The sequence below is a fragment of the Bactrocera dorsalis genome, chromosome 3 (genome assembly GCF_023373825.1).
Source record: "Bactrocera dorsalis isolate Fly_Bdor chromosome 3, ASM2337382v1, whole genome shotgun sequence".
Lineage (NCBI taxonomy): Eukaryota > Metazoa > Arthropoda > Insecta > Diptera > Tephritidae > Bactrocera > Bactrocera dorsalis.
The window spans coordinates 77,962,944-77,988,752 of record NC_064305.1 but is presented as its reverse complement, the minus strand read 5'-3'; the positions used below and the strand labels follow the sequence as shown (position 1 = coordinate 77,988,752).

The following is a 25,809-nucleotide window of genomic DNA, read 5'->3' as shown; positions in this document are numbered from 1 at the left end:
TCAAAAACTAAACACTTCTAAGTAATTTTGGTTTTTGATCTTATGCTTAACACTCCTAAACAAAATGTGTTAAGCTTACTCAAACTTAAAAAATAAAATAAATTTCAAAATGTTAAAGACTTTTGGAAAAAGTTATTTTATTTTTTAGAGTATCCAAATTTTGAGTATTATATTTTACAAAATAAATAAACTTACCATCACCTTCGAGTTCCATTTAAACTTTTATTTAACACGCTTTGTTTTCAGCTTTAACAAGCAATTGAAGTAAGCACTATAAAACACCGAACGCAATTATGTTTACAAATGAAGCAAACAAATTCAACTTCGATGACTCACCGAATAACGGTGAATTGCATATTACAACAACAAAATTCATTTTTGGTTGTTTTGGAGCGTTGACTACTAGATTTCAGAAACAACAACATATTTCGGGACTGCAAACATTTTGACTTTTGGCCAACGAAATGAAATTTCCGACCATAGTGCATTGCAGAGTCAATTGTAGGTAGATGGAGTAACGTTTTAACTGCGGCCGTTGGAGCGGTTCTTAGTGCTCCCGCTATATTCGTTTCAATAGGCACCTGCACGAGATATCCCCGAAAGCAATCCACCACACCAAAACACCGTAATGCAAGATTGTTTTGAGTATAAGTAAGTAACACCACGGACGTGTGTTAGGCTCCATGTTGACCATAGCTACTTCTAAAACTTCTTGAGTCTAGTACAAGGTTCTTGTTATGATCCTTAGTAGTTAACTTTACTCCGTTGAGCATTATGGGTTTCCACGACGGGATCTTGTACGTCCTCACCTGTACCTTATATTGTATAATGGATTCATTTATATACATACCTGTGTGCTTATGTGCACACTGAAACGCTCTTCAAATGTTGTATTTTGTATAATGGTACAGTTTATTTCAAAAATATTGTAAACACCATTCACTAAAAATTTCACATATATAAATCGCATTCAGTACGAAAATATTTGTATACATGTTTATATCATAATAAAGCTTTTCAAATATGACCCAATTTAGTAGTATTCGGAAGTATTTATTATATTCGCCAGTTCACGTCGTTTATCCGTGAGGCACTTCAGAAAAGTTTCCTGATTGTTCTTCTTGTAGCAGTCACACAAATCTACTTGCTTGTAGAAAAACTGTCGTTCCCAGATATCGAGCGCATACTACATGCATAATGAAAGGTACAATGTGAATTTAAACAGATAAATATGAATGTATTATATGTATATGATATAATGGGTTTTCCAATAGGGAAGCTTCAAAAGCTTTATGCTTGAAAACTGTCGAAAATTGGGTTTAGGGTCTCCCCATACAAAAAAAAAAATGTGCCGTGCAATTTCAAATTAAACTTTCAAAAACTGTGGGACTAACTCGCGCATATGTATGTAACACGGACGGACAGAGAGGCGTGTTCTCTTCGTACTGTCGAACGCTAGACCAGCAGTTCAAACAGACTGAAAGCTCGTACGACGTACACTTGCCCTCTCCAAAACAGGTGTAATTGCCCATAAGTAAACAGCAACTCCAATCACACTTACTTCTTTGTTCGCACACAGTTCCTTTCCAGATTTTCTCGCCTCATAACTTTCAATCGCCATCAGATATTCTTTAAATGCTCTGGCTTCTTCTAGATACATATCGTACGTAGTCCTATCAGTAAACCTCTTGTCGTAGATAGCAACACATTTTCTGCTCAAGAATTGAGGCGACAATGGGCTAGTATATCCTTTACCATCTGGGGTAACAAGATCAAAATCACACGTAAATAATCGTGTTTCATCGCTGAGCACTGCTAGAAACTAGGAAAAAAATCATATTAGTGTGTTTATAGGTATACCGGCTATCCATTCGCTTACCCGCACGGCAAATAAAATCAGTACGACTGGAAAAATGTTCATCCTCAAAGACAACAAATAAATAAAATTTAAATTAAAAAATTTCATGTGTTTTATGAAACAATTGAAACTGAAAAATATATTAAGACATGAATGAAGTTGGCTTTGTTTCCGGTTTTAAACGGAGAAACGAAAATATTGTCCGAAATATTAAAAAAATTAAAAATTGTTCGAGAGTTGCCAGATTAATAAATGTTTTCTCAGAAATTAATTGATATCAATAAAATCTTCCGCAAAACCTTTCTCTCGTAAACACGCCTCTGCACCATATAGCAGCACAGGAATAATGAGCGACTTATAGAGTTTCGTTTTTGTTCGTCGAGAGAGGACTTTACATCTCAGCTGCCTACTCAGCCCGAAGTGGCACCTGTTGGCAAGAGTTATTCTGTGTTCGATTTCCAGGCAGAATTTGTTGCTGGTGTTGATACTGATTCCAAGATAGACAAAATTGTCCACGACTTTGATGTTATGACTCTCAACAGTGGCGTGGGAGTCTAGTCGCGAGTGCGACGACTGTTTGTTTGATGACAGGAGATATTTCGTCTGCCCTCGTTCACTACCAGAGCCATTTGTTTCACTTCTTTGTCCAACCTGGAGAAAGCAGAACTAACGGAGCAGTTGTTAAGGTCAATGATATCTATGTATGTCATCGGCGAACGACAACAGTTGTAGAAGATTGACCTTCTCTAGTAAGTTCCGCAGCTCGAATTATTCTTTCCATCAGTAGATTAAAGAAGTCACACGATAAGTGGGCTGTTTGAAATCTCGTTTTTGGACTAATAATTTTGGTAGCAATCAACGTCAGTTAACAAAGCCCTAATAGTTTTGCGGCAATCCATCGGCCCCCGCCGCTTTGCTGTTCTTCAGTCGGATAACTCCTATTCGAACTTCTTCATGATCGGACAACGAAACGTCTGCTAAAGCGTTATCGTTTGGGGAATCTACTCCACCTTCTCCTGGCGTTTCACTGCAATTCAGCAGGCTGTAGAAATGTTCTCACCATAATTTTAGTATGCTCTGGGCATCAGTACCTAGATCAACTCAGGGAGTTCCACTAGTGCAAGCTCCGGTCTTTCTGTTCTATTCTAAAGTTTTCGAGCAATACCCCTGTCGGCCAGCTTGTCAAGCTCTTTATGCCCACGCATTGCGGCCCCTCTCTTCTTTTGCCTACAGCTTATATACATTAAACTTATTAGGGGGCGGAGCCTCGCCGATTTTTCAAAGATTTTCAAACCACAAGTGCGCCTCTTTAATGTGATTCGGTGTGCCAAATTCTAAATCGGCTTAGTTATGCCACTTTATAGAGATGTTCCGTTGCTCTCTAACTACTAAGATTCATTAAGATATCTAATTATTACTCAAGTTATCGCGGACAGGCGTACCGACTTATACAGTGGCAACACTTTGCATTGAAGCCGAGTAAAATGTGTACTCAAAAGTCACAAAATGTTTGGATCCTTAAAAATCGGATTACCGTAGGAATCCTTACCCAAATAAGTTACCAAAAAAATAAAAAAATAAAAAAAAAACAAAAACATATGTGCTTTTATATCCCTAACCACTATGTGCAATAAATTTCTCAAACAAAAACGAAAAAAATATTAATCTGGCAACTCCCGAATAATATTTTATTTTTTATCATTTCCTGCAATTATTTTCGTTTTTCAGTTTAAAAGCGTTTAATGTCTTAATCTTTTTTTTCATTCATTAATTCATTTACATTGTCAATTTTTGTTTCATAAAACACAAAAAAACAATTATTTTATTTTTATTTGTTGTCTTTGAGGATGAAAATTTGCTCACTCATACTGATTTTATTTGTCATGCGGGTAAGCGAATGAATAGTGGTACTAGCCGATATACCTATAAACACATTTATATGGTTTTTTTCTTAGAGTCTTGCGGTGAACATTCATGAAACACCACCATTTGATACGTGTGATTTTGATCTTATTGATGATACTCTTACCGAGTATTATAGCCCAATGACGTCTGACTTCTTGTCTGAAGAATGTCTAAGATATTGGAAAAATCCTTATTTGCGCGGCTTGTATAAAAAAGAAGCACAAGCATTTCGTGCATTTACTTTAGCCATACAAACTTATGAGGCAAAAAAATCTGGAAAGAAAGTATGTGAGAACAACGAAGTAAGTATCCTTAAAGCTCTTGCTTTTTGTGCACAATTGCACCGGCTTTAGAGGGCGCAAGTGTACGTCGTAAGTGCTTACAGTCTGTTTGAACTGCTGGTGTAGCGTTAGACAGTACGAATCGAACACGCTAGTCGCAAGGTTTTTGAAAGTTCGGTTTGAAATTTCACGATTTTTCTTCCAAATAAGCTAGCTGCTCATTTGTCGAAACCACCGTTAACGGATCACTATAGCATATTGCTGTCATACAAACCGATTGATCAATTTCATATGCTTGCATGGTCAACTTTTTTATTTGACAAGATATCTTATTAAAATTTGACATGAATTACTTTCCGACACAATACTACAATCGTGGAACATATTCTTTAGATCGCATCAGTATGGAATATAAGTTTTCTGATTTAGCTATACTAATGGTTGCTTTAAGAAACGCACTATTAAGGAGCATTAGATTTTCGGTGCAGCCGAAGTAAACGGTTGTGCGTACTTTATTTGCAATAAAATTTTCAGAAACTAAAAATAATAATTATACACACATATTTATCTGCTTAAATTTATATTATGTCTTCCCTTACGCATATAGTATGCCCTAAATCTTATTGAACGACAGAAATTCTACAATCAGGTGGATTTTTCTCTGTGCTACATGAAGACAGACCAGGTGAGTTTTCTTAACTGCCTCATAGAAAAGAGAACAGCGTTGACGAAGATAATAAATAAAGCCATAAGCCAGCCACTTTCAAACTGAATCCGTTACATATATATGTGAAATTACAGTGATTTTCTAAATTTTCAATTTATTAATATGTGATTTGTTTAATAAAGTTTTTTAAATAAGCTTAAATTAAAAAAAAATAATAATAATAAGTTTAGTTTAGGACAATCAATATATATTTATTTGATTTGTTATGCAATATTTGTAAATAATTACAGTACTTGTAGTTGTCAAATGGCAAATTGATTTCATTTTTATGCACTCATACATGCATACATAGGCGTATGTACGAGTGAATGCTGCATTGCATTATACATACATATATAATAAAATATTTCTATATCTTCATAGTCATTAAAAAATATTAAGGTACATAATGCCTGCGGTTGTTGCCGCATATCAATTTTTTGCCTAAATATATGTATACAGTACATGTAAATAGTATAGATTCAGCAAACGTTGTGTGTAAAGCAAGCATTGGATAGTTTGACAAAATGGCACTCGGGAAAGTCTTTCCGGTTCCTCGCACGTTCGAGCTGTTGTTGCGCATCTTCAAACGTAGTCGCTGCGTGCGTGTGTTGAGTGTGGATGATGCCGTTTCATTGAGCTGGAGCTGTGACTGTGGCTGTGCTAGGGCCGCACACAAATCATATACTCCTCAGTACTGTGCATATGTATGTGTGAAATGTAAAGGAAATGAAAGAAACGTGAGTTTTGTAATTTTTTCTATAGAGGCACTAGACATACAGTTCTTTAACAAAGAATTCCTTACAAATAAACTCATGCACATTTTCACCTAAAATGTAAAACAGTTTATCATCAAAAAAAAATAAATGAAATTGAGTTCTTTATTGCTTACGATTCAGTACAAGATGTAACGTATGTATGTATATGTAGCATAGACATTTTCAGCTTCTGCTCGAAAACATAACCATTACATAGCCATTTTATAACCAATATATAACCACTTTATTACCGGTATATAACCATTTTATAAGAAATATATAACAACTTTATAACCAATATATAACCAGTTTATAACCAATATATAACCATTTTATAACCAAAACTCAATTTTTTTTCATTATGAGTGCTTTCTATTATAGTTATCGTTTTTACTTCGCCTATGAACTTATGAAAAGTGGTGTTACGTTATCTTACATTTATTTACGATATATGCATTTGAACCGGTAAGAGTTTCTAAAGTAGAATATCATAACTTCATTTATTAATTTGTTAATCGGCTAAAAAGGCTGAGGAACATTTCCCTGTTATTCAGACACGAAAAAAATAGCGGCAGAACTGAAAGTGGACGAAGAAAACCAAGAATCTGCGGCCGGCAAACAAAATTCGACAATTCCTGCGAGAGGACTTGCGAAGAATACTAAAGGGTCTCAGTGCACATTCCTCTGTTGGACACATTCGGCGAATTTAAAGAGAAGTATTGTACGAATTTCAACTGAGTTTGCTGCTTCCAGAAAAATTATGTGCTTTGAAAACCAAAGTAATGATAACCGACTATTTGACTTTTGGTTTCAATAAGACGATAAAGTCTATGCAGACAATCGCGCTTCGACTCAGATCTTGGAGCAAAATATCACGCGTGTCATTCCCAATTTTCCAGTTGAAATGCTCGAACGAATCTTCGAAAAGTGGTCTCCACGGATGGACCATCTGAGACGTAGCCGCGGTCAACATTTTAGAGATATAGTTTTCAAAGAATAAATGCCAAAGAATGTTGTTTCGAATGATAATAAAAAGTCCTCTATTAAATTTAAAATTTCTGTGGTTTTTCTTTAAAAATGTAGGGAACCTCGAAATGGAGCAACCTTTATTTATATTTATATTAATTTTTTGTTATTACTTTCTGTTTTATTTTTAAATATTTTTCTTATTGTTATTATTTATCAAAAACAGTAAAATATTTTTATAATTTCTCTTTTCTAATTATTATTTATATTTTTTTTTAATTTTTGCAATTATTAGTGTTTCTTTTTATTTTTTATTATTATATAAATTTTTATATTTTTTCTTTTAGCTTTTAAAAAATTTTACTAATTATTTTTTTGTTGATCAGATTTTTTTTTTATTATTTACCATATTTTAAATTATTTTTTATTATTTTATTTTTATATTTTTAACTATTTTCTCATTTTTCTATTTTTATTTAGTTATTATTGATTCTTTCTATTTTATATTTTTTTTATAATTTTAGTATTTATTTATTATTATTTTTTATTTATAATATTATTTCACCTTACATTAATTATTTTTTATAATTTTTTGGGCTTTTAATTTTTTATTTTATTTAAACAATTTGCAGTAAAACTAAAAAACTAATAAAGATAAAGAAAAAACTAACGAGTACAGCGAAATTTTAAACAAGTTTTCACAGTCACTTAAATACATATATTTATATAAAAAATATTTACACACATACATATATACAAACTTATACGATATAAAGTCAGCATTAAGCTTTAATATTATATAATAGTTACTTTAAAAGACTACAACAAGATTACAAATAAATAAAATTAAAGATTAAACAATCTCAATAACGGAAGTTGTGTTCACTTTGCAAAACAATAGCAAATAATAACGGTAGCTGCATGCGTGGCCACAATATTTGAAGCCAAGCCAACGGGACCATCCGAAATATGTGTGGACACTTAGCAGCAGTGCTTTGGAGATTTTTTTTATAGTCAGTACAACACTAACTACAACAAATAACTACGACCTTCAACTCGTTTACAGTTGATTTAGTTTGCTTTCGTCATGATTGAATCCATTTGGTACCGGGCTCGTTGAAGTAAGCCTGAATTTTTAAATAATTGATAACAAAAATTTAAAAAATATTTAATTAATACAAAATATTAATATTATATAAAAAGAAAAATACATACACATGCACATAAGTAAATAATATTCGGGAAGTTCAAAATACTGAAGTTTCTGTGTATATGATAAGGTAACACAAATATTTATGGCTCTATTTGCAAAATCGTCACTGCAGGATGGTTTAAAGTATTCCGATATCATTAAATCAATGCTCGTATGTTTAAAGGAGATTCATTTTTCGTAAGAGCGTACATGCTCCGAACTAACTTTGTTCAGAAGGAGAATAATTACTCTTTACTTTGGTATAAGAATGAGCAGTGAAGACAGAACCCGATGGCAGGAGATCGAACTAGGGGCCATGTGCTCCCGATGGCTATCCCAATAAGCCTTATCCAGCAGTGGATAACATATTTTACTTTGGACTATTGGGAGCTATGGTAGATATACCATTTTAACTTGCTGAAGGTGGAGTATTGAATAGGATACCTCCAGCGTCTTATCATCGCAATACTCTTAACGAAGCTGAAGGGTATAGGGTAGCTTAGGGAAATTACGTTCCTGGCTGCTCAAGAACCGGTCAACTCGTTTGTCTTTTCGTTTCCTTCTATTCCTATATAATTGGGTACCCAAGTAATTTTTACAGAGTCTGTGAGTCTAACGCGGTGAGACTAAGTTTTGGCACTATGGATAGCCATAATAGCCGCTTGTCTATCCACTAGAAGGTTAATCAACTTTCTGATCTGTAGATTACCAATTTGTGTTACATCTGAAACTCTTACCGACTGGTACTTGGAGTGCCTTGGTATATTTCAAGTTAGATTAGGAGGATTAAGTTCAATAAATATATTGATGAAAGGAAAAAGGCTAAGATTCAAGTAATAACTCACATATAGTGGCTGATGATAGACATTTTGAAGTTTGTTGTTATCTACCAAGGGAACATAATACTTAAGAGGAAATTTAATAAATCTTGGAGCATGTTTCGAAACTTGACTTTAAAAAGGACTATTAGGGTTGATTTATCGATTTATTTAAGGATTCTAAGCACTGTTCACATATTTGTAAGGTGGACCTCATTTTTTAGAAAAGAATATATCGCAAGAGATTCAACGATACAAAAGAAAATGAAAAAGACTAATTTTAGAGTATAGGTAGGCCATTGAGAAGATTAATAAATTTGAAAAAAACTAGTACAGTTACATGCACCATTTATAATTATATATTTATAGTGAATGCATATAATGTGTACACAAACATACATATAAAATATTCTTAAAATAGCCAGTCAACTTCGTGTCATAACTTACCGTAAACTTTCCGTTCTTGAACGATGTGAGTAGTCTTTGGATAGCCTATTTCTGAAAAAAAAACCTTAATATTGTTAGTAAAAGATTTTTAAATACTTTAAGATTTGTATTAACAAACCGGCGATTACGATGTATGCTGCCATTTCGTAAATTCCGATTGTCCCGCCATCTCATGAAACGATGACGTAGTGCCTGACGCACTTCCGAATTGAGGAAGCAGAAAAATAAGGATACGAAAAATCCCTAAAAAATTACAATTTTTTTTAGTTAATAAGTTTATATATAACAAGTGTATATAATACTAATGGAGGCTCTAGTACGTATGGTATACATGCCTGTGTACTTATGAGAAAGACGCGCAGATTTTCAAATACGTTTTGTGTAATACCTTCGCCACCAGGGCAAAATAGTACAATGAGATATGTGACGCCAAATAGCGGTATGAGCACAAGCAATGCCTTCGAAGCCTTGTGATACTGTCGGGTCTCTAGCGTATTGGCCGAGCGCAATTTCGTGATTAATACCTGAGTGAGAGAGAAAAGTGATAGGCATTATAGCTGAGTTGGTTTAAAATTTGGTTAAATTATGATTGAGGGAATTTTAAGCCATTTTTAACGAAAATAAGAAAAAGAAGAAAAAACTTTAACTTCGGCTACACCTGACATCGGTTGAGGGTACTCTGTATCTGTATCTATGGGCAGAAGCAGAAATATAAATGGATGGAAGTAAATAATGAGCTATGATCAGCTTCCAAGGCAGTTCCGGTCACCTGTCTAACATATTTAACTTTCACACTATCTAAGCATGTTCAGAGTATATATGTAAATCAATTCTTAATGCAGTCATATACTCACCCACATGATGCGTATGAGAAATATTAAATTGAGTATTAATACAAGGCAGGTAGGCGCTTGAAATATCCAGTCAATATGAGATTCCCTTAGCCACGAGCACTGAATGAACAACTGAAATGGAAAGCGAGAAATATTTTCAATTAAATGCAAGTGTGAATAAAAACTTAATTTTAGTAATTTCCATCGGTACATTATTAAGCACTGCGCATTAAGTCAGCTTATTTATATACTTATATGTAGCTGGATTCGGTGTGGTATTATATATACTATATAGCTGAATTATTGGTTTCAAGTCATAAACTTAAATGGCTGGGATCTGCGTGAACTGCGCAGAAATGATTAAAAAAATATTAAATATTTTATAATCCACCGATGTGTGGTGTACTTTATTGAAGGGATTTTGACAGTCAGTTGTATAGTAGGCCGGGTCGCATACATACATTAAAGGTATTATTTTCGTGAAATATTGATCACTTCGATCTAATATACAAATATGGCCAGTAGCTTTCCTTTTTCACTTTCACCTTGCTTATTCGTTTTTTGGGTGCATTTAAGTTCAATTCTTTATTCGCGGCATTAGTATTGATAAACTTATGCGACAAAATCGACTTTTCCTTGATATTCGACCAAACTAGTTTTCGAGAGAATTAGACTAACGTTTTTCGAAGTCAGTCACTATAATCGTAATTTTTTTTTGGAATTTCGAATTTGAGTGATTTATATTTTGGTCAAGCTTATAAAGCCGAAGGGTTTGAGGGTACAAAGTCGAAACAATTGAGAAATATTTGCCCCACTTCGACTTTTTATTTTTATCTCTCTCTCTCTCTCTCAAAATTAATTTTTTTAGTCCATTGACCAGCTGGTCGATAAAGTTCGTAAGTCCTTGGCTTTTTATCACGCGGAGAAATACAGATCGTTGCTTTGTTGGTAGTAAGGATTACCTTATTGATTCCAATAGTTCCATAGTCATAATCATTAGACGGTACTCCTGAAAATGGCGAGTAGGAAGGTAACTTCAAAGCTAAAAAAATTGATTTGAGAGATGTCTGTGTAGTTTTTAACTTCAATTCAATAAGAAGACAATTTTTCATGTCAGAAATGCTGCTTGAAAGCTACAAAAAGGAGTCGTTTTTTGCATCGAATTGTGTCAGGTCATGAAAAATGGAACTCTTACGACAAAATAGCAAAAAGTCGTATCTGAAAACGGCCTAACCAGCCAAATGAACGGCAATGCTAAATATACATACATACATGATTCCAGTTTTATATTTGGTGGTATTAGAAGGGCGTGTTGTGTTATGAACTACTAAATCCGGATAAAACTATTAATGGGGAACGCTACCGACAACAGTTTATCAAATTGAATCATTAATCAGTTCATTTACGACATTATAGTTGGTTATTAAAGTGTAATGTTTCTTAATGCACATATATTTACATACAGTGTAAATATATAATTATCCCTTGGCATTATACAGGGTGAGTCTTCCTTCAGGTCAGTATGCTAAAACCCGTTCATACATGAAAACTTTCTCGCATTTTATCGGGAACTCCGTTCACACGGTCAACTTGTGTTGGACAAAGTTATTTTCTCAACTCATTGTACGTTACATTTATGCGGTGTACAAAAATATGTTTTCAATACGATGGGCGTACTGTAGACCTGGCACTACACTCGACCTTTTTACTGAACTTGGTTTGAATTGGCAATGCCGCCATGAATACATCGGGAGGTAAACAGAAAGTTTTCATGCCTCTATAGTGAAGAATGGACCAATGGTTTGATCTGCGACAGTTTCAACGGCGAAATATTGTATATGTATCACAAAATCGAATCAACGGTAAATAAAAAGGTGAAGTAGTAACGTTATAGGGCTTCTTCTTTAGCAATCTATACGCAGAAGATAGCTTCGATGTAAACGATTACCATTTAGTCTTTCAGGTTGAAATTGCTGACATTAGAAAAAGCACCAAGGAGGTTTCTGCGGTAAACAGCAATTACATTGACCAACTAAGGCCAAGCGCCACCTAAGGCTATACTCGTACTAAGTCTTACTGAGTTAGGTTATGCAAGCAGGTTACATTAGTGGGATACTTAGTAAATGTCATCTGAGTGCCCAGTCATATACTCGTAGCAATAGAAGAAAATGAAAAGACAGACCATTTAGTTCCTTTAAAAAGTTGTTTGAGGTAATGGACTGTAAGAAAAACCTCGGGTCTTGAAACACTAGCAACACAGCATACATCAAAAATATACTTTGGAGTAGTGTTGATGGTGGACGGATCTAAAAATTTCTACATTTAGACAAAAGGGAACTAAGTAACATTGTAGTGGTAACTACAGGGCACCTACCTCTAGGATCCCATGTTTAGAAACTTAGTCGTCATGTCAACGTCGTAATGTAGAGGCCCGGAGGTTGATGAGTCGAACATTGCTATAAAGACGTTGGATAGCTGAGGTGGAAAAAGTTCAGATGTTTTGTCAAAGTTAATTGAGTAAACTGGTTACCATTTCTGGGTTCAATGGCCCTAATGATGAACTAATTTCAGCCGCCAGCTGCTGCCGTTTTAACTAAACAACTAACCAGTAACTATCCTTACTTATCCTTATCCGTTTTTATACCCAGAACAATTTACCACGATGTTTGTAACACCCAAAAACATCTAAGGCCTATAAAATATGTACATAAATGATCTACATGATGAGTTGAGTCGATTAAGCTATGTCCGTTTGTCTGATTGTTCGTCCGTCTGTCTGAACTGAGGGATTAGTTCGTTAGTTCAGCGAATCAAGAGACAGCGGCTGCGCAGGCTAAGCGGTCAAGTTGTCCGAACGAAAGAAAAAACTCCAGCTTTGAAGGTTTTCGATTCAGTACCCGCTGGTGGAAACAAAAAGAGCGCACTCCGTTGGAGAGATCAGGTGGAGATGGACCTGCCTGCACTTCTATGCTAACATGCCGCTAAAAAATGCGACTCACCCTGTATAAAGCATGTGACATCTGTTCAAAAGTTAAATATGACCACAACAAAATACGCTCTCTGCCCCCAACGCTGCTAGATAAATTTCGGTCAACTCATCAGTTGGTGCCATATGGCCATATTGAAAGAAAGTACGATAGATAAATATAGTCCGGCAATGACGTAAAGCGTTGAAGTGAAAAATCCGGTCCGGCATACTACATACATACATATGTACATATGCTCATAACTATCGGTAATACGATAGCTGCAAACGAGCGCAATTTCAATTATGAACCGAAATAAAAGCGGGGAAATTGCATTTACATTATCGCAGCACATTGCTAATTACAATAATAAATCTGGGAAATGCTGAAATAATATTTATACTTACACCGTTAAAATGCTCGCTCTCCAATGATGTGGCGAAGATTTTTGCTATTGACCAAATAAATGTTATAACAGCAGGGCAACCTATAAAAATTAACAGCAACATTTAGATAATTGCAACTGCATGTGTATTGGTGTATGTGTGTGGTGTGTGTGCGTAAGTGTTTGTTTATTAATAAATTAATAGCTTTTGTTGCAACTATGTTTGCGCATGGATTGTGGTTTAAGGAGATGCAAAACAGACTAACAATGCACCATTGAATAAATATGAAGAGAATTGCAACAATTGAGTAAACAAATACAATGCGAATGTAAATACAATAATTCAAAAGCAAAGGTAGTGTGTGTTCGTGGTTAGTTCGGTGTAATAAGGAGATAAATTGAGGGGAAAAGAAAGAAAATATAAAATTAATTTCAAAGAAAATAAACAAAAGCTTAAATAAATGCAATTGAATTAAGTAAAATGCAAATAAATGTATTAAGCTAATAATAGAGATGAATAATATCTTTAAATAATAATATGGTCAATAAGGAAATATTTCATTTAAGGGGTTAGATCAGTTTAGGATTAAAAAAAAAGACAATTTCGTTTATGCTTAAAGTGCACTTGAGGATTATAAAAGCTTTATTCAACTTGTAGAGTAGTAAAAAAAAGTTCGAAGCATTCGGGTCAACCAAGATGCAGCTCGTGCAAGAACTGAAGCCAATCGATCTTCCCAAGCGGCATTGCTTTGCTCTGTGGCCTCTTGAAAAGTTCCGAGAAGATCCGACGTTTACGAACCAAATTTTGTTCAGCGATGAGTCCCTTTTCTGGATCATTGGGTATGTAGACAAGCAATTGGGACGAAAAACAATCTGAAGAGATTCTAGAGCTGCCATTTCATTCAGAAAAAAACAATGCTTTGGTATGGTTTGTGGACCGGTGGAACCATCGGTCCATATTTCTTCAAAAATAATGCCGATGAGAACTTAACCGTCAATGGCGACTGGTGTCGCGCCATAATAAGCGACTATTTGATGCCTGAAATTGAAGCTCGTGATCTCTTCTCACACATCGCGTCAATCAATTGGGTTTCTGGGAGAACACTTACGTAGACAGATAATATCACGTTCAGGGCCGGTCGATTGAGCTCCAAGATCATGTGATATCACACCGTTAGACTTTTTCCCGTGAGGATGTGTAAAGTCTAAAGTCTATGCGAACACTCCTGGGAGCAAAACATCGTGCGTGTCATTCGCCACTTATCAGTCGAAATGCTCGAACGAGTCATTGAAAATTGGACTCAAGGGATGAATCATCTGAGACTTAGCCGCGGTCAACATTTGAAAGAGCTAATCTCCAAAAAATAAATGCCAAAGAATGTTCACATAGATATATTCCCCTTTTATTTGGGACTAATAATAAGAAAACCTCAGCCGAAAGTAATAGTATTTTGGTGGAACTTAATGATCGACATGCTCTAGCTGAGCGTCATCCCCGTCCTGCTATATGGCGTGGAGGCCTGGACCATGACAACACCTGATGAGTCGGCTCTACGAGTTTTCGAAAGAAAGGTTCTGGGGAAGCTATATAGTCCTTCGTGAAACCGCGAGTACCGAATTTGATCAAACGATGAGCTGAACGAGATATACAATGACATTGACATAGTTCATCGAATCAAGGGACAGCGGCTGCACTGGCTAGGTCATCTCGTCCGAATGGTTGAAAACACTCCCGCTCTGGGCGCAGGACCTGCTAGGGGAAGCAGAGGAAGGGAACGTTGGAACGATCAGGTGGAAAGGACATGTCTTCACTTGGAAGCTCATATTGGTGTCAAACAGCAAAAAGAAAGAACGATTGGGGCGCTGTTGTAAACCGGCAAGAAGAGCTCGCAGAATCTTTGAGAGTCACTCAAGCAGCCATTTCAAAACTTTCACATTCAGGAGAAAGGAACTTGGGTGCCATACGAATTGAATCCAAGAGACGTTGGAAGACAATTTTTCATGTCAGAAGTGCTGTTTGAGAGCTACAAAAAGGTTTCGTTTTTTCCATCGGTTTGTTGCAGCTGATGAAAAATGGATCTATGACGACAATTCTAAATGCAAAAAACATATCTGATAGCTCCCGGTATCAGAAGACCGTGTTGTGTTATGAGCATCTAAAACTGAATGAAACCATTGACGGGGAACGCTGTCGAGAACAACTTATCAAATTGAAGAGAGTGATTGTGGAAAAACGCGCGGAATTCGGGACTAGACACAAGACAATGAATTTCTACCAAGACAACGCGTGGTCTCTTATCGAAATACCAGTTAAAAACTACAAGTATTTCAGTTTTTTAGTTTTGCCTCACTCGTCAAGGACTATCCTCTAACAAGTATTTTATAAAACAGTTTGGAGAAGTTTTATAAATAAAAAGGCATTAATAACTATAACAAACAAATAAATTTGACTTTTAAACTGAAAAAAATTTTAATGAAAGAATTTTTATAATGTATTTTCTTTATTTAAAGAAAACTCACCCCAGCCAATGCAGGCGTATATGATAAAACGAATATTATCGCTGGAAAATGTTTGCACCACCAGAGTATAAAGATAGAGGCCTGTAGGAAAAAATTCGCGTAGCAATAATTTAGTTGATATTTAAAAATAGTGTCGTATATGCCGCATACCTTCGACAAACATCCAGAAAAAGTTTGTTAAATTAAAATAGTGAAACATCATGACCAAAGTGATGCAGCCGGCCTCGCTGGGATGCTCCGTCATCTGGAAAATGCACGAGCAAAGCAGAAGAAAGCCATTATTAGTAACAGCCATTAGTTAGCACCTGTGGTTAAGGCATTATGGAAGCGTTTTTAATAGAAACAACAAAAGCAAGTGACGTATGCCATTTCGCCTAATGCTTGGCTTACCACATGCAGGCACATCGTGAGGATCCACAGCAGCGCGGCGAGTATGTAGGTGAGGAATAAATTCGCATGAATGGTGTTGCGCAGGCATTTCAAGTCTCTGCAACCAAATAAAAAACAAGACAAATAAATAAACGGATGTTTTATGAATAAAACAGAAGAATTTTAATTGCAGACAAAATTAAATTTTGATTATTTATTTAATATTTCAACAAAATTAAATTTACTGCAAACTTCCTTCATTTGTTTAGCTTAACAACATTAACAGTTTTGTATATATATGTATTACCTATATATATATATATATATATATTTGTATGTGTGTCTTTGTGTGCATGTGTGTGTGAAAAAATCTGTGAAGTTAAATATGTAAATGTTTTATTGTTTACTCACTTGAAGAAATAGAAAACGATCAGTGCTAAAATGAGCGATGTTAAGCTAATGAAATATCCAATGAAATATATATAGGATGATAATTCGATTGTGGGCGAAAGATCGGCCAATTGTGGCGGTAATATTGTAGCCGGCTGACAACGCATATACTCCGTGTAATTGTCCCACGTGCCGTCCGCTAGGCACTGACGTGTTACATTTTCTGCAAAACAAGAGAAATATAAAAATATATATTAGGGTGGGTCAAAAATAATGACGATGTTTTTTGCTTTATACTCTGAAACACTGGTTGGTAGACTATAATACCCTTCACAAATGCGAAAGACTCTATAAAAAAACTTCCATAGTTCAGAATGTCTTTCTTCGGGAAAAAACGATGTGTGCGAAATTTCAGATCGATATCTCAAAAACTAACTGACTAATTTGCGTATACATTTATATACAGACGGACGGACAGACAGATGGACATAGCAAAATCGAAGCAGGTCATGCTGATCAATAATATGGTATTATATATACATTTAAAAGGATCTCCGACTTTTCTTTTTGGGTGTTACAAACTTCGTGAAAAACCTATTACTATCAGGGTATAAATATATCCAAGGATATTTTTATCGTTTCATATTCTATTCTTATTATCGGAAAGAAAAATTCATGTCTCGGTATCTACCATATGAAAAATGTTGGTCTCTTATATTTCTTCGTCATCTTCACCATTCAAAATTATCGATTTTTTACCGACCCTAATGCATGTAGACTAAAAATTAGTTGGGCTAGGGATTCGATACCCATGCCTCTAAATAGGAAAAAAATAGTTTTCTTAGGTTCTTAATAAAGCTCCAGGTGTTTGTGCACTATACTTTTGAAAACAAAAATAAAAACAATTTCTTTCAAATGTATCTGTAAAAAGCTTTTTTATTGCTGGTTTTTCAATATTACTTAATTGTTTATTTATTCCTAACATTTTATTGTACTCTATGACTCTCCAATACTACTGAACAAAAATGTTGTTGTTTTCGCAGTACGAGTACCAACACATCTTGCTCAAGTTGAGACATAAATCCATATCAGTTATAGTTACATAGATTTAGTTGTCCTATCTATATATGTACATATGCCTAATCTCCAACTTATCACTACTCTCTCTTCTCGCAAACAAACGAATTTGTCTATAGAAAACGGATAATCGGATCGAGAAATAAATGTTAACCAGATTAGCCTTTCTAATGTAATCATTGTGAGGGGCAATTACAAGTGCAACCAAAGTTGATTTTTTTCCTTTTTATAAAATCCACAGCTTGACGCATCCACGGCATTTTACTACTACTTTGTGCAAATTAAACCTTCATTAAATCACAAAAAAAAATAACTTAATAACTTTTTAACGTATTGATATATTTAGAATACATATCTACAAATTAGACACAGTGCCGGTGCTCTTCTTATTCCCCCACTTACTGTCAAGCACTTCATTTGATCTCGCATGTCACACTTCACACTCCCACTTATCACACCACCCACGAGGCTGCACGCTGCACTTCACTGACTTTTACTTAAATATACACCATACATGTACATATATTTGCAAATAATGTTGCCAAAGTGTTAGTATTTGACTCACTGACGTAGAGCCATAATGTGTGTGAGTGTGTGGTAGACGCGTGACGAAGTCGTGTGAAAGCGCTAATGAAACAGTAATTTTCACATAAGCATAAAATACCGTCTACTTAACAAGTGAGTGAGTGTGTGTGTGTGTATACATACATACATATTTTGACATTGGTGTTTGAGTAATATAGTGAAGTAATTAAAATTTCATTTGCAAATATTTGCGCTCATCATATACACGACAGCCTCACTCGCCGCGCTGTGACACAACTTCGGTTGACATCGCAAACGAGCTGGATTTTAATGATTTAGTTTGACAATATTTAACATAGTCAGCACGTCAATTTTAAGCTGACGCGCCGAAAATGACATAAACTCACAAGTGCATGAATTTATAATTGTATATGTGCAGTTGATTGACATATGCAATTTGCCATCACAGACAGTCCAACAGAGCTGACAAAATTATTATGAGGGATCTTTTCGGCCACCAGAATGACACAGTGACATTACAAAAACAAAGTCTTAAAATTTGAAATTTGCCTAGAATATGTATTTCTATAAACAATCCTCACAAGCTCTTTCTTCATCTTCTCATTACTCGAAATGCCTTTCGTATAGTTGTGCCTACTGACTCCAGTAGCACCTGTTGGCAACAGCTATTCTGCGTTGAATTTCGAGGCTGATGTTGGTCGCGTTGATAATGGTTCCAAGATAGACGAAATTATCTACGATTTCGAAGTTACGACTGTCAACAGTGACGTTTTTTTATGACAGGAGATATTTCATCTTACGGGTTACCCTACATACCATTAAAAATATAAGATTTCGTACAAAAAGACCTCTCCTACAGCTTTGTGATTCCTTGACAATATTGAATACTTAAGCAAGCGTCAAAGATAGATACCAACTTGAAGAAAATACGCCATATGTTGCAGTTTTTCTTCGAAAAGTCGAAAACGAAAGTCAAGTTGCTAATATATGAATAGTGTTTATGTACCTGATCCCATAAGAGTCAATCGGCGATGCAAAAATATTGGTAAAACAAAGAAAATTGTCGAGTCCGGCCACAACTTACATGGACAGCTTAGAACGCCGATCAGTTTTGAGTTGGTTGGCAGAAGGTATGACTGCCGAGATGGACAATGGAAAAGAAATATTCTATGTGTTTCTACCTTAACTTCTCTCATACAATTTTGACAATTTGCGTTAGTTAGAACTTTACTAAGGCCAAATAGTCCAGTAGATCTCTTTTGTTTTATTCCAGACCATCAGTATTTCACAGTTCCATAGGAACGACTGCTAAGTGTACGTGAAGTCCATAGTTCCAATGAACGTAAGAGGATAGCGGAGTTCCAACTCGATACTACTTCGTTGTATAATAAGTAGTAATAAATTATTTATATATATTGAGCTAATATCGGAAAAAACCAAAAAGTCCAAATTTCGTATTTTTTTTAACGTGAGTAAGCCTTCTGATTGCTGCAATCTCCTCTCTCTGATGGTATTAAATATAATAGTGTACTATGATACATTTTTTAGAAAATGCAAACAAAACCCCAGATAAACCATTTTTAACCATTAAAAATTCAGCTACGTCCCTCGCCTTCTTCTTCACGACTTCAGTTCGCCCTTAAACTATTTTTCCCTAAATGTTTGTTATTTTACCTTTTCTTTCCGATGGGTATCATTTAACTAAGAATTTTTTTCTTCTTTGTCATTTTCACTGCTCAATAGTCTAATGTGTCATGTACACGATCAGAATAAAAAATATATAAACTGGCACGCTTATTTACCGTTTTTATTATGAAGCAAACAATTTGTCATCGAAATCAGAACATGTTGACTTTATAGATTTATTGAAGCAATAAATGGCAAGACGACTTTAGGAAACACATAAATATATTCATACTTATATACAATAGTATGACAGTGACAGATCACCAATCGGGCAAATATGAAAGGGGCGTGAATGCTGCTATTAAGAAGCATTGATTTTCTATAAATTTTCTATATGAAAAATCATATGTATTGAATCTATGAGCGCTTATTTTTATGTCATTCAGATTTTCAAAAGCCAACAAAGCACTTTACGTATAAAAAAAATATGTACGAGGTTTGACAATTAAGTAATGAGACTTATTTTATTGTCGGGCTTGTGGTAAACCTGTGACCTTGAAATACCCCTCTCCATTGACATATGTACCATCGCTCTAGCTTGTTTAGTTCTTTTGCTGCGTCAAGTTGAGTAGACGTGTGTTTGTAGTGCTCGTCACGAAAATGGAAAAACGAAATCAAGAGCAACGCGTCGCGATAAAATTTTGCGCCAGATTGGGCGAAACAGCTTCGGAAACGTACGCTAAAATTGTAAGAGTGTATGGTGACAGTGCTCTTAGTTGTGAAAGCAAACGCCAAAGCTCACAATGGTTGTCTCCGCGCGCCCCCGCCCGAAAATAGCTCGCATGAGCAAGTCGAAGGTGAAAACGATGATTATTGCCTTTTTTGATAGCCGTGGAATCGTCCACAAAGAATTCGTTCCACCGGGGAAAACTGTGAATCAAGTCTACTATTGCCAAGTACTCGAAAGATTGCGAAAACGAGTCAAAAGGGTGCGCCCAGACATCGCTCGTAACTGGATCCTTCATCACGACAACGCGCCGTGCCACACCGCCCTCAGCGCGTCCCAGTATTTGGCCTCTAAAGGGATGTTGCAACAGCTGCCTTATTCGCCCGACATGTCACCCTGTGACTTTTTTTGTTTCTTAAAACAAAATCGGTGGCCGTGACGAGGGTACTCGCGGACATCCCATTCGAAGCGTTCCAGAAATGTTACGAAGCATGGAAAATGCGCTGGAATCGCTGTATAGCTGCCCAAGGGAACTACTTTGAAGGGGATGGCAGAGTTGTAGAATAATTTTTCAATATACGGTTTTTATGGAATCAGTCTCATTACTTAATTGTCATACCTCGTATTTAGTATGGCAAGAAGTCGGGTCGAGAATATAGTAAAAATTTGATAACGCTTCAAAGGTGGACCAGTTTATTGAAATATAAAAACTTTATTTTTTTCGAAGATCATACTTTGATCTCTTCGGAATCAATTTCATTATTGCTATGAGTTCTAAAATAATATTTACATTCAGTTCATATTTACCTGCTGTGTTGTAATGTATGCCCTTGAATTCATCAAAACAGGGTTGTATGGCTGTCGTGCCGGCCAGTGTTTCTTGCCAACAAAGCACAGAGTCAAACGAGGGCGGGCAGGTTAAGTAGTTGGCTGAGTCATTGCGTGGCTGTAATAGTTAAAATAAATACAAAAATAAAATTAATTTATATACATATATACAGATGAGAGGAAATTAATAATTAAGTAGCGTGATTTCATCGGGTTTCCCATGACTTGAGTATATTTGCAATACGCAACGAGCGAATCAAGTAACTTTTATTGACTTTGTCAGTCAATGGAAATTTCGTTTTGGAATGTAAAGGTGTCACAAAAAATACTTGGAACGGAAGGTGGTCAGCTTGACTTCAAACCATATGTGGAAACATTATTACCGAGCGAAGACTAGCAACGACCGCCTTTTATCATTAAAAATATATTATTATATATCAGAACAACACACATTATTAGATAAAATCGTCATGAATCAGAATAACAATCAGTTCTGTGGACAGAGTGGCCAGAATTTTTGCCAGATTTACTTCAGTTGATTTTCTAGTAAGAGACTAGGTCAGAAAGGCGAGTTTATTATCAAACAATTCCGTTCAGTAGAAGAAAATATATAGTAGAATATATGTTCTTATTACACAAAACATTACTGGATCGCTGAGTCCATCAAGTGAGTTATGTAAAAAATTATTATTAGTTTTTGTTTAAAAAATCTTTCAATATTCATATAGGCACTGCAGTAGCTTTCAAGTATTAATGCACTCCATGCATGTATGTATTCATGCATATAAACGCCTATGTGTGCCTACATGTGCAGTAATATTTACTGCAAATGCTGTACTGCATCGCTATAAACAGCACAACCAGGGAATTGGACTAATTAATTTGTGACCCGTGGCGTATACTTTATTGCGTTAGCTTGTGGTAGCAATTTGCTGACTTGCAGTGCTGAGAGTGGTTAATACACTTGCGGAAAATACATGAACACACATAATGCACCACATATGTATATACATATATGTATATATGTATATAAAATTGCACATTGCAGACAATTTGTTATCTAATGGTATATTTACCAAGTAGAGTTCACGCGCCGCTTATGAAACTAACTAAAACTGTAGGCATCGTTTATAATATTGTTTTTAATTGAATAAAATTTAAAAATTTCATTGAAACGATATTGAAATTTATTAGAAATCAAGATGAAAATTGACATTAAAATTGTTGAAGATATGCCAGAAGTACATAAGTGATTATTTTTTGCAGGCGAGTCAATAATTTTTAAAGCTTTTTAAAATCACCCTACTAAATTGTCTGGAGGTGTCCTTTGCCGTTCTGCAGGAGTTGGGTTGTTATACAAGTAGTTACGCCATCATGAAGATCATCTTATATAATTCAGCCTGATTTAACTTTTGGGATATCATCAGCTACAATATTTGTCAAATAGTGAAAATATTTATCAAATATACAAAAAAAAATAATTAAATGTGCCAGAAACATTAAATTTTAAGCCCACGATGATACAGAAGGGTTTTATAGGAGCCGAGGTCAAAATTGGACGAAGAGCGTTAGCACCGCTCACATTTCTGTGAAATCACATACCTCCGGAGCTACTCGATCAACTTTTGGTATACATATAACATTATGCTTGTATTTTTAAGTTTCAGTACGAAAATAGGCGAAATCGGATGACAACCACGCCACGCTTCCCATATACCATAACACATTATTTAGTTACGAATAAAGGCAAACACGTTTTTTTAGGTAGAAGAATCCAAGGAATTGCACTTGAGGTTTAATTTTGAATAAGTATATTCATACAAATAAATTTCATTCGAAAAAATAACGAATTTAAAGCTTCTCAATGTCTGGTTACCAGCCATTCTGTCCAGTTAATAGAGTTGTCCGTTGAATAGATTGTACTTAAAAAACATCAACAGTGTGCATAGTTAAAGGAGATGTCCGCTTAATAGGGCGTAAGTTTAAGAGAGCTTGCACTGTATTCTTTATTTCTGAATTGTTCTAACTATCCTATCTTCTAAGTTGGTTCGAACGGGACATGGTGTGCTAAATTTTACTAAAATCGGTTCAGTAGTTTAGAAGTCCATCGAGGACAAACAACGTGGCACGTACTTTTTATACATATATAAAGTAAGGAACTTTAATGAACCAAATATGTACCATTTTGGTCGACCACTTTTTGCCCATTGTCCGCTAGATACATTATTCCATCAGTGTAAGACTTTTCTGGTTTTTTGGCGAAAAACTGCGACAAGTAATTTTAACAAGCTTCTCTTGAAGCCAACTTTACTCCATCAAGGGAGTTCTGCATTGACCGAAACATGCCCTGGTAGTCCGATGGGGCAAGGTCAGAGCTATATGGTGGATGCATCAAACTTCCCAGCCAAGCTCTCCTAATTTTTGCCGAGTGATCAAAGATGTGTGTGGTGTAGCGTTGTCCTGATGGAAGACGATCCCCTTTCTGTTGATCAGTTCTGTCCGTTTTTTTCGGTTGCTTCCTACAGCCTTATCAGTTTTCGACAGTAAAATGCAGAATAAATCATTCATCGTAGTGGATGATTCCTTTCTAATCCCACCGAATACTCAGCATTACCTTTCGAGGCGTTAATCCTGGTTTTACGACCATTTGTTGAACTTCACAAAGTTTATCTTTTTGCCACATTATTGCATTATTATATTTGATCTACTTTTCGTCTCCTGTTACCATTAGCTTCAGAAGCGGTTCGATTTCATTTCGTTTCAGCAGAGAATCGCAGATGTTAATTCAGTCCATTAAATTTTTCACAGATAATTCATGTGGTACCCAAACATCGAGCTTCTTATTGAAGCCAGCCTTTTTTAAATGATTCAAAACCGTTTAATGTTGAATGTTAAGTTACTTAGCGATGTCATGGCTGCTTATGAGATGGTCCTGATCAATATTTTCCATAATTTCATCGACTTTTTCTACGATAGGTCGACCATAGCGAGGTGCATCTTTCACATCGAAATTTTAAGAACGAAAGCGAGCGAACCATTGTTGTGCTACATGAATTCATGCAGCATCGTCTCTTAAAACCACACAAATTTCATTGGTGGCTTGCGTGGCATTCTTCGCTCTTTTACACAAAAATTTCAAAATGTAGCGAGTTTCTTGATTATTTTCAGTAATTTTTAACAGCTGTAAATTTTTTGCAACTTCCGCTAATTTAATTCTTTTTTGGCTTAATGAAGCTTAAATCTCAGCTTTCCAACACTATATGGTATCACACAATGTGATAGGTAGCACTGGAGATATACGACTGCAACGACATCTATTGACAAAATACGAAAAGACTTTTTCGACTACCATATATATAAATATTTCGCCGTCTTTAATTCTTGTCAGTTGCAACAGTATAAAATGTTCGGTAACACCCAAACTCGGTCTTCCCTTACTTGTTTTGATTTTTTTCACATTAAACATCACAAGGTGGTTTTAGGTTTTTCATATAATTTCAATTTTAATTTGGCGATTAGTTAATTAATTGCCCCTACAGTCTGATAAATTGTTAAAAATTTGAGGATAAATTACTGAAAATCACTTATTTAATCAATTATTAAGTATTTGTTCGTTCTCAAAATTATTTCATAGTTTTGCTGACCGCTTTTATCTCTAAAGTAGGCTGAAAACATCACAGCGGCTGAGGGCTCTGGAAATTTGTTCATGCAAATTGACCGAATTGTGTTTCAATTTCATATTTTGCGCGCCAATCAGTTAATAAATACCGCCAAAAAATAATAATTACCAAAATTTTCCCACTTCGAACGAAATTGTGGAATTTTCCGCGAATTCAGCAACACAATTCATATTCAGCACAAGTAGAGCTATGAAGAACGCGTGTTTGCAAATAACTCCACATTCGTGTTATTAAAACGCGTCGCCCACTTCATGCGCCGACACACCGACGCGCACGCCGCAACGCGCCCGGAATAGCACTATAAATTTCGGGCTTAACTATGAACTTATAACTATGTTTGTATGTATGTATGTGTATAAACGTGAAATAGTACTCACCGCGTTGCGCCTGCCGCTCTGCTCGCAAAGCGCCTTCAACGTTTGGTTTATGGAAATTTCGTTCATTGCAGTCGCATTAAGGACATCTTTGTTCATGCGCAGCATTTCCGTTGAGAAATTGGCAATAATATTTTCGATATCGAGCGCCTCGGCCGCCGCTGCCGAATCATCCAAGCTCTCGAGCAATGCACGCAGATCTGTGTTGGACATTTTCGGCCTTGGCAAACCAGTCTGTGTTTGCCGCTATCTACGTGGCGATATGTATATAATTTGAGGTGTGATATACAGTTATGTATGTTCGTGGTCTGCGTGTGCAGTACACCTGGCTTGGCTTACTAGCCACAAGAGCTGTTGGTGTCGCAGCTGTGGCGCCGCTTTTATTTTCTTGTTGTTGTTGTTTTGAACTTTAGTCCGTTGGCAATTAGTTGCTATTACTAAGTTGTTTGTTGTTGTTTGTTGACTTTGTTGCAATTTACTTATGTTAGCTGTTGTTTAATTGTTGTTGTTGTAAGCGCTGTTGACTCAAGCGCTGACTTTATTGGCGACAATTCTGG

The 25,809-nt window shown here is 35.6% G+C and overlaps 3 protein-coding genes across 4 annotated transcripts; 1 reads left to right on the top strand and 2 right to left on the bottom strand.

Annotated features, from left to right (window-relative positions):
- Positions 1-875: 875 nt before the first annotated feature.
- LOC125777325 (uncharacterized) lies at positions 876-2,026 on the bottom strand. Its single transcript, XM_049451839.1, has 3 exons — positions 1,880-2,026; positions 1,562-1,822; positions 876-1,186 (listed from the first exon to the last, which is right to left on the bottom strand). The coding sequence occupies exons 1-3, from the start codon at positions 1,964-1,966 to the stop codon at positions 1,034-1,036; spliced, it is 501 nt and encodes a 166-aa protein (XP_049307796.1). The 5' UTR covers positions 1,967-2,026; the 3' UTR covers positions 876-1,033.
- A 1,565-nt stretch (positions 2,027-3,591) lies between these two features.
- LOC105229171 (uncharacterized) lies at positions 3,592-4,941 on the top strand. Its single transcript, XM_011209280.4, has 3 exons — positions 3,592-3,747; positions 3,814-4,065; positions 4,652-4,941. Exons 1-3 carry the CDS (start codon positions 3,706-3,708, stop codon positions 4,814-4,816), a joined length of 459 nt encoding a protein of 152 aa, XP_011207582.1. The 5' UTR covers positions 3,592-3,705; the 3' UTR covers positions 4,817-4,941.
- Positions 4,942-5,270: 329 nt separating this feature from the next.
- LOC105229170 (diuretic hormone receptor) lies at positions 5,271-25,778 on the bottom strand. 2 transcript variants are annotated; one of them, XM_049453949.1, is made up of 12 exons: positions 25,256-25,778; positions 21,178-21,316; positions 16,416-16,617; positions 16,026-16,122; positions 15,786-15,879; positions 15,636-15,716; positions 13,138-13,217; positions 9,786-9,896; positions 9,267-9,455; positions 9,050-9,174; positions 8,932-8,982; positions 5,271-5,447 (listed from the first exon to the last, which is right to left on the bottom strand). In XM_049453949.1, the coding sequence occupies exons 1-12, from the start codon at positions 25,463-25,465 to the stop codon at positions 5,414-5,416; spliced, it is 1,413 nt and encodes a 470-aa protein (XP_049309906.1). In that variant the 5' UTR covers positions 25,466-25,778; the 3' UTR covers positions 5,271-5,413. The 2 variants fall into 2 exon arrangements, with proteins under 2 accessions (XP_049309906.1, XP_049309905.1); XM_049453948.1 differs by lacking the exon at positions 5,271-5,447 and adding an exon at positions 7,149-7,601.
- Positions 25,779-25,809: the final 31 nt, after the last annotated feature.

Coding starts and splice junctions, on each gene's coding strand:
- LOC105229170 (XM_049453948.1), bottom strand. CDS start 25,465: ATGTCCAACACAGATCTGCGTGCATTGCTCGAGAGCTTGGATGATTCG. Junction 15,880..16,025: donor TCACGATGTGCCTGCATGTG/GTAAGCCAAGCA, acceptor TGCATTTTCCAG/ATGACGGAGCATCCCAGCGA. Junction 13,218..15,635: donor ATACGCCTGCATTGGCTGGG/GTGAGTTTTCTT, acceptor TAATTTTTATAG/GTTGCCCTGCTGTTATAACA.
- LOC105229171 (XM_011209280.4), top strand. CDS start 3,706: ATGAAAATTTGCTCACTCATACTGATTTTATTTGTCATGCGG. Junction 3,748..3,813: donor TGATTTTATTTGTCATGCGG/GTAAGCGAATGA, acceptor TTTTTTTCTTAG/AGTCTTGCGGTGAACATTCA. Junction 4,066..4,651: donor AAGTATGTGAGAACAACGAA/GTAAGTATCCTT, acceptor TTACGCATATAG/TATGCCCTAAATCTTATTGA.
- LOC125777325 (XM_049451839.1), bottom strand. CDS start 1,966: ATGAAATTTTTTAATTTAAATTTTATTTATTTGTTGTCTTTGAGGATG. Junction 1,823..1,879: donor TGATTTTATTTGCCGTGCGG/GTAAGCGAATGG, acceptor TTTTTTTCCTAG/TTTCTAGCAGTGCTCAGCGA. Junction 1,187..1,561: donor AACTGTGTGCGAACAAAGAA/GTAAGTGTGATT, acceptor TTATGCATGTAG/TATGCGCTCGATATCTGGGA.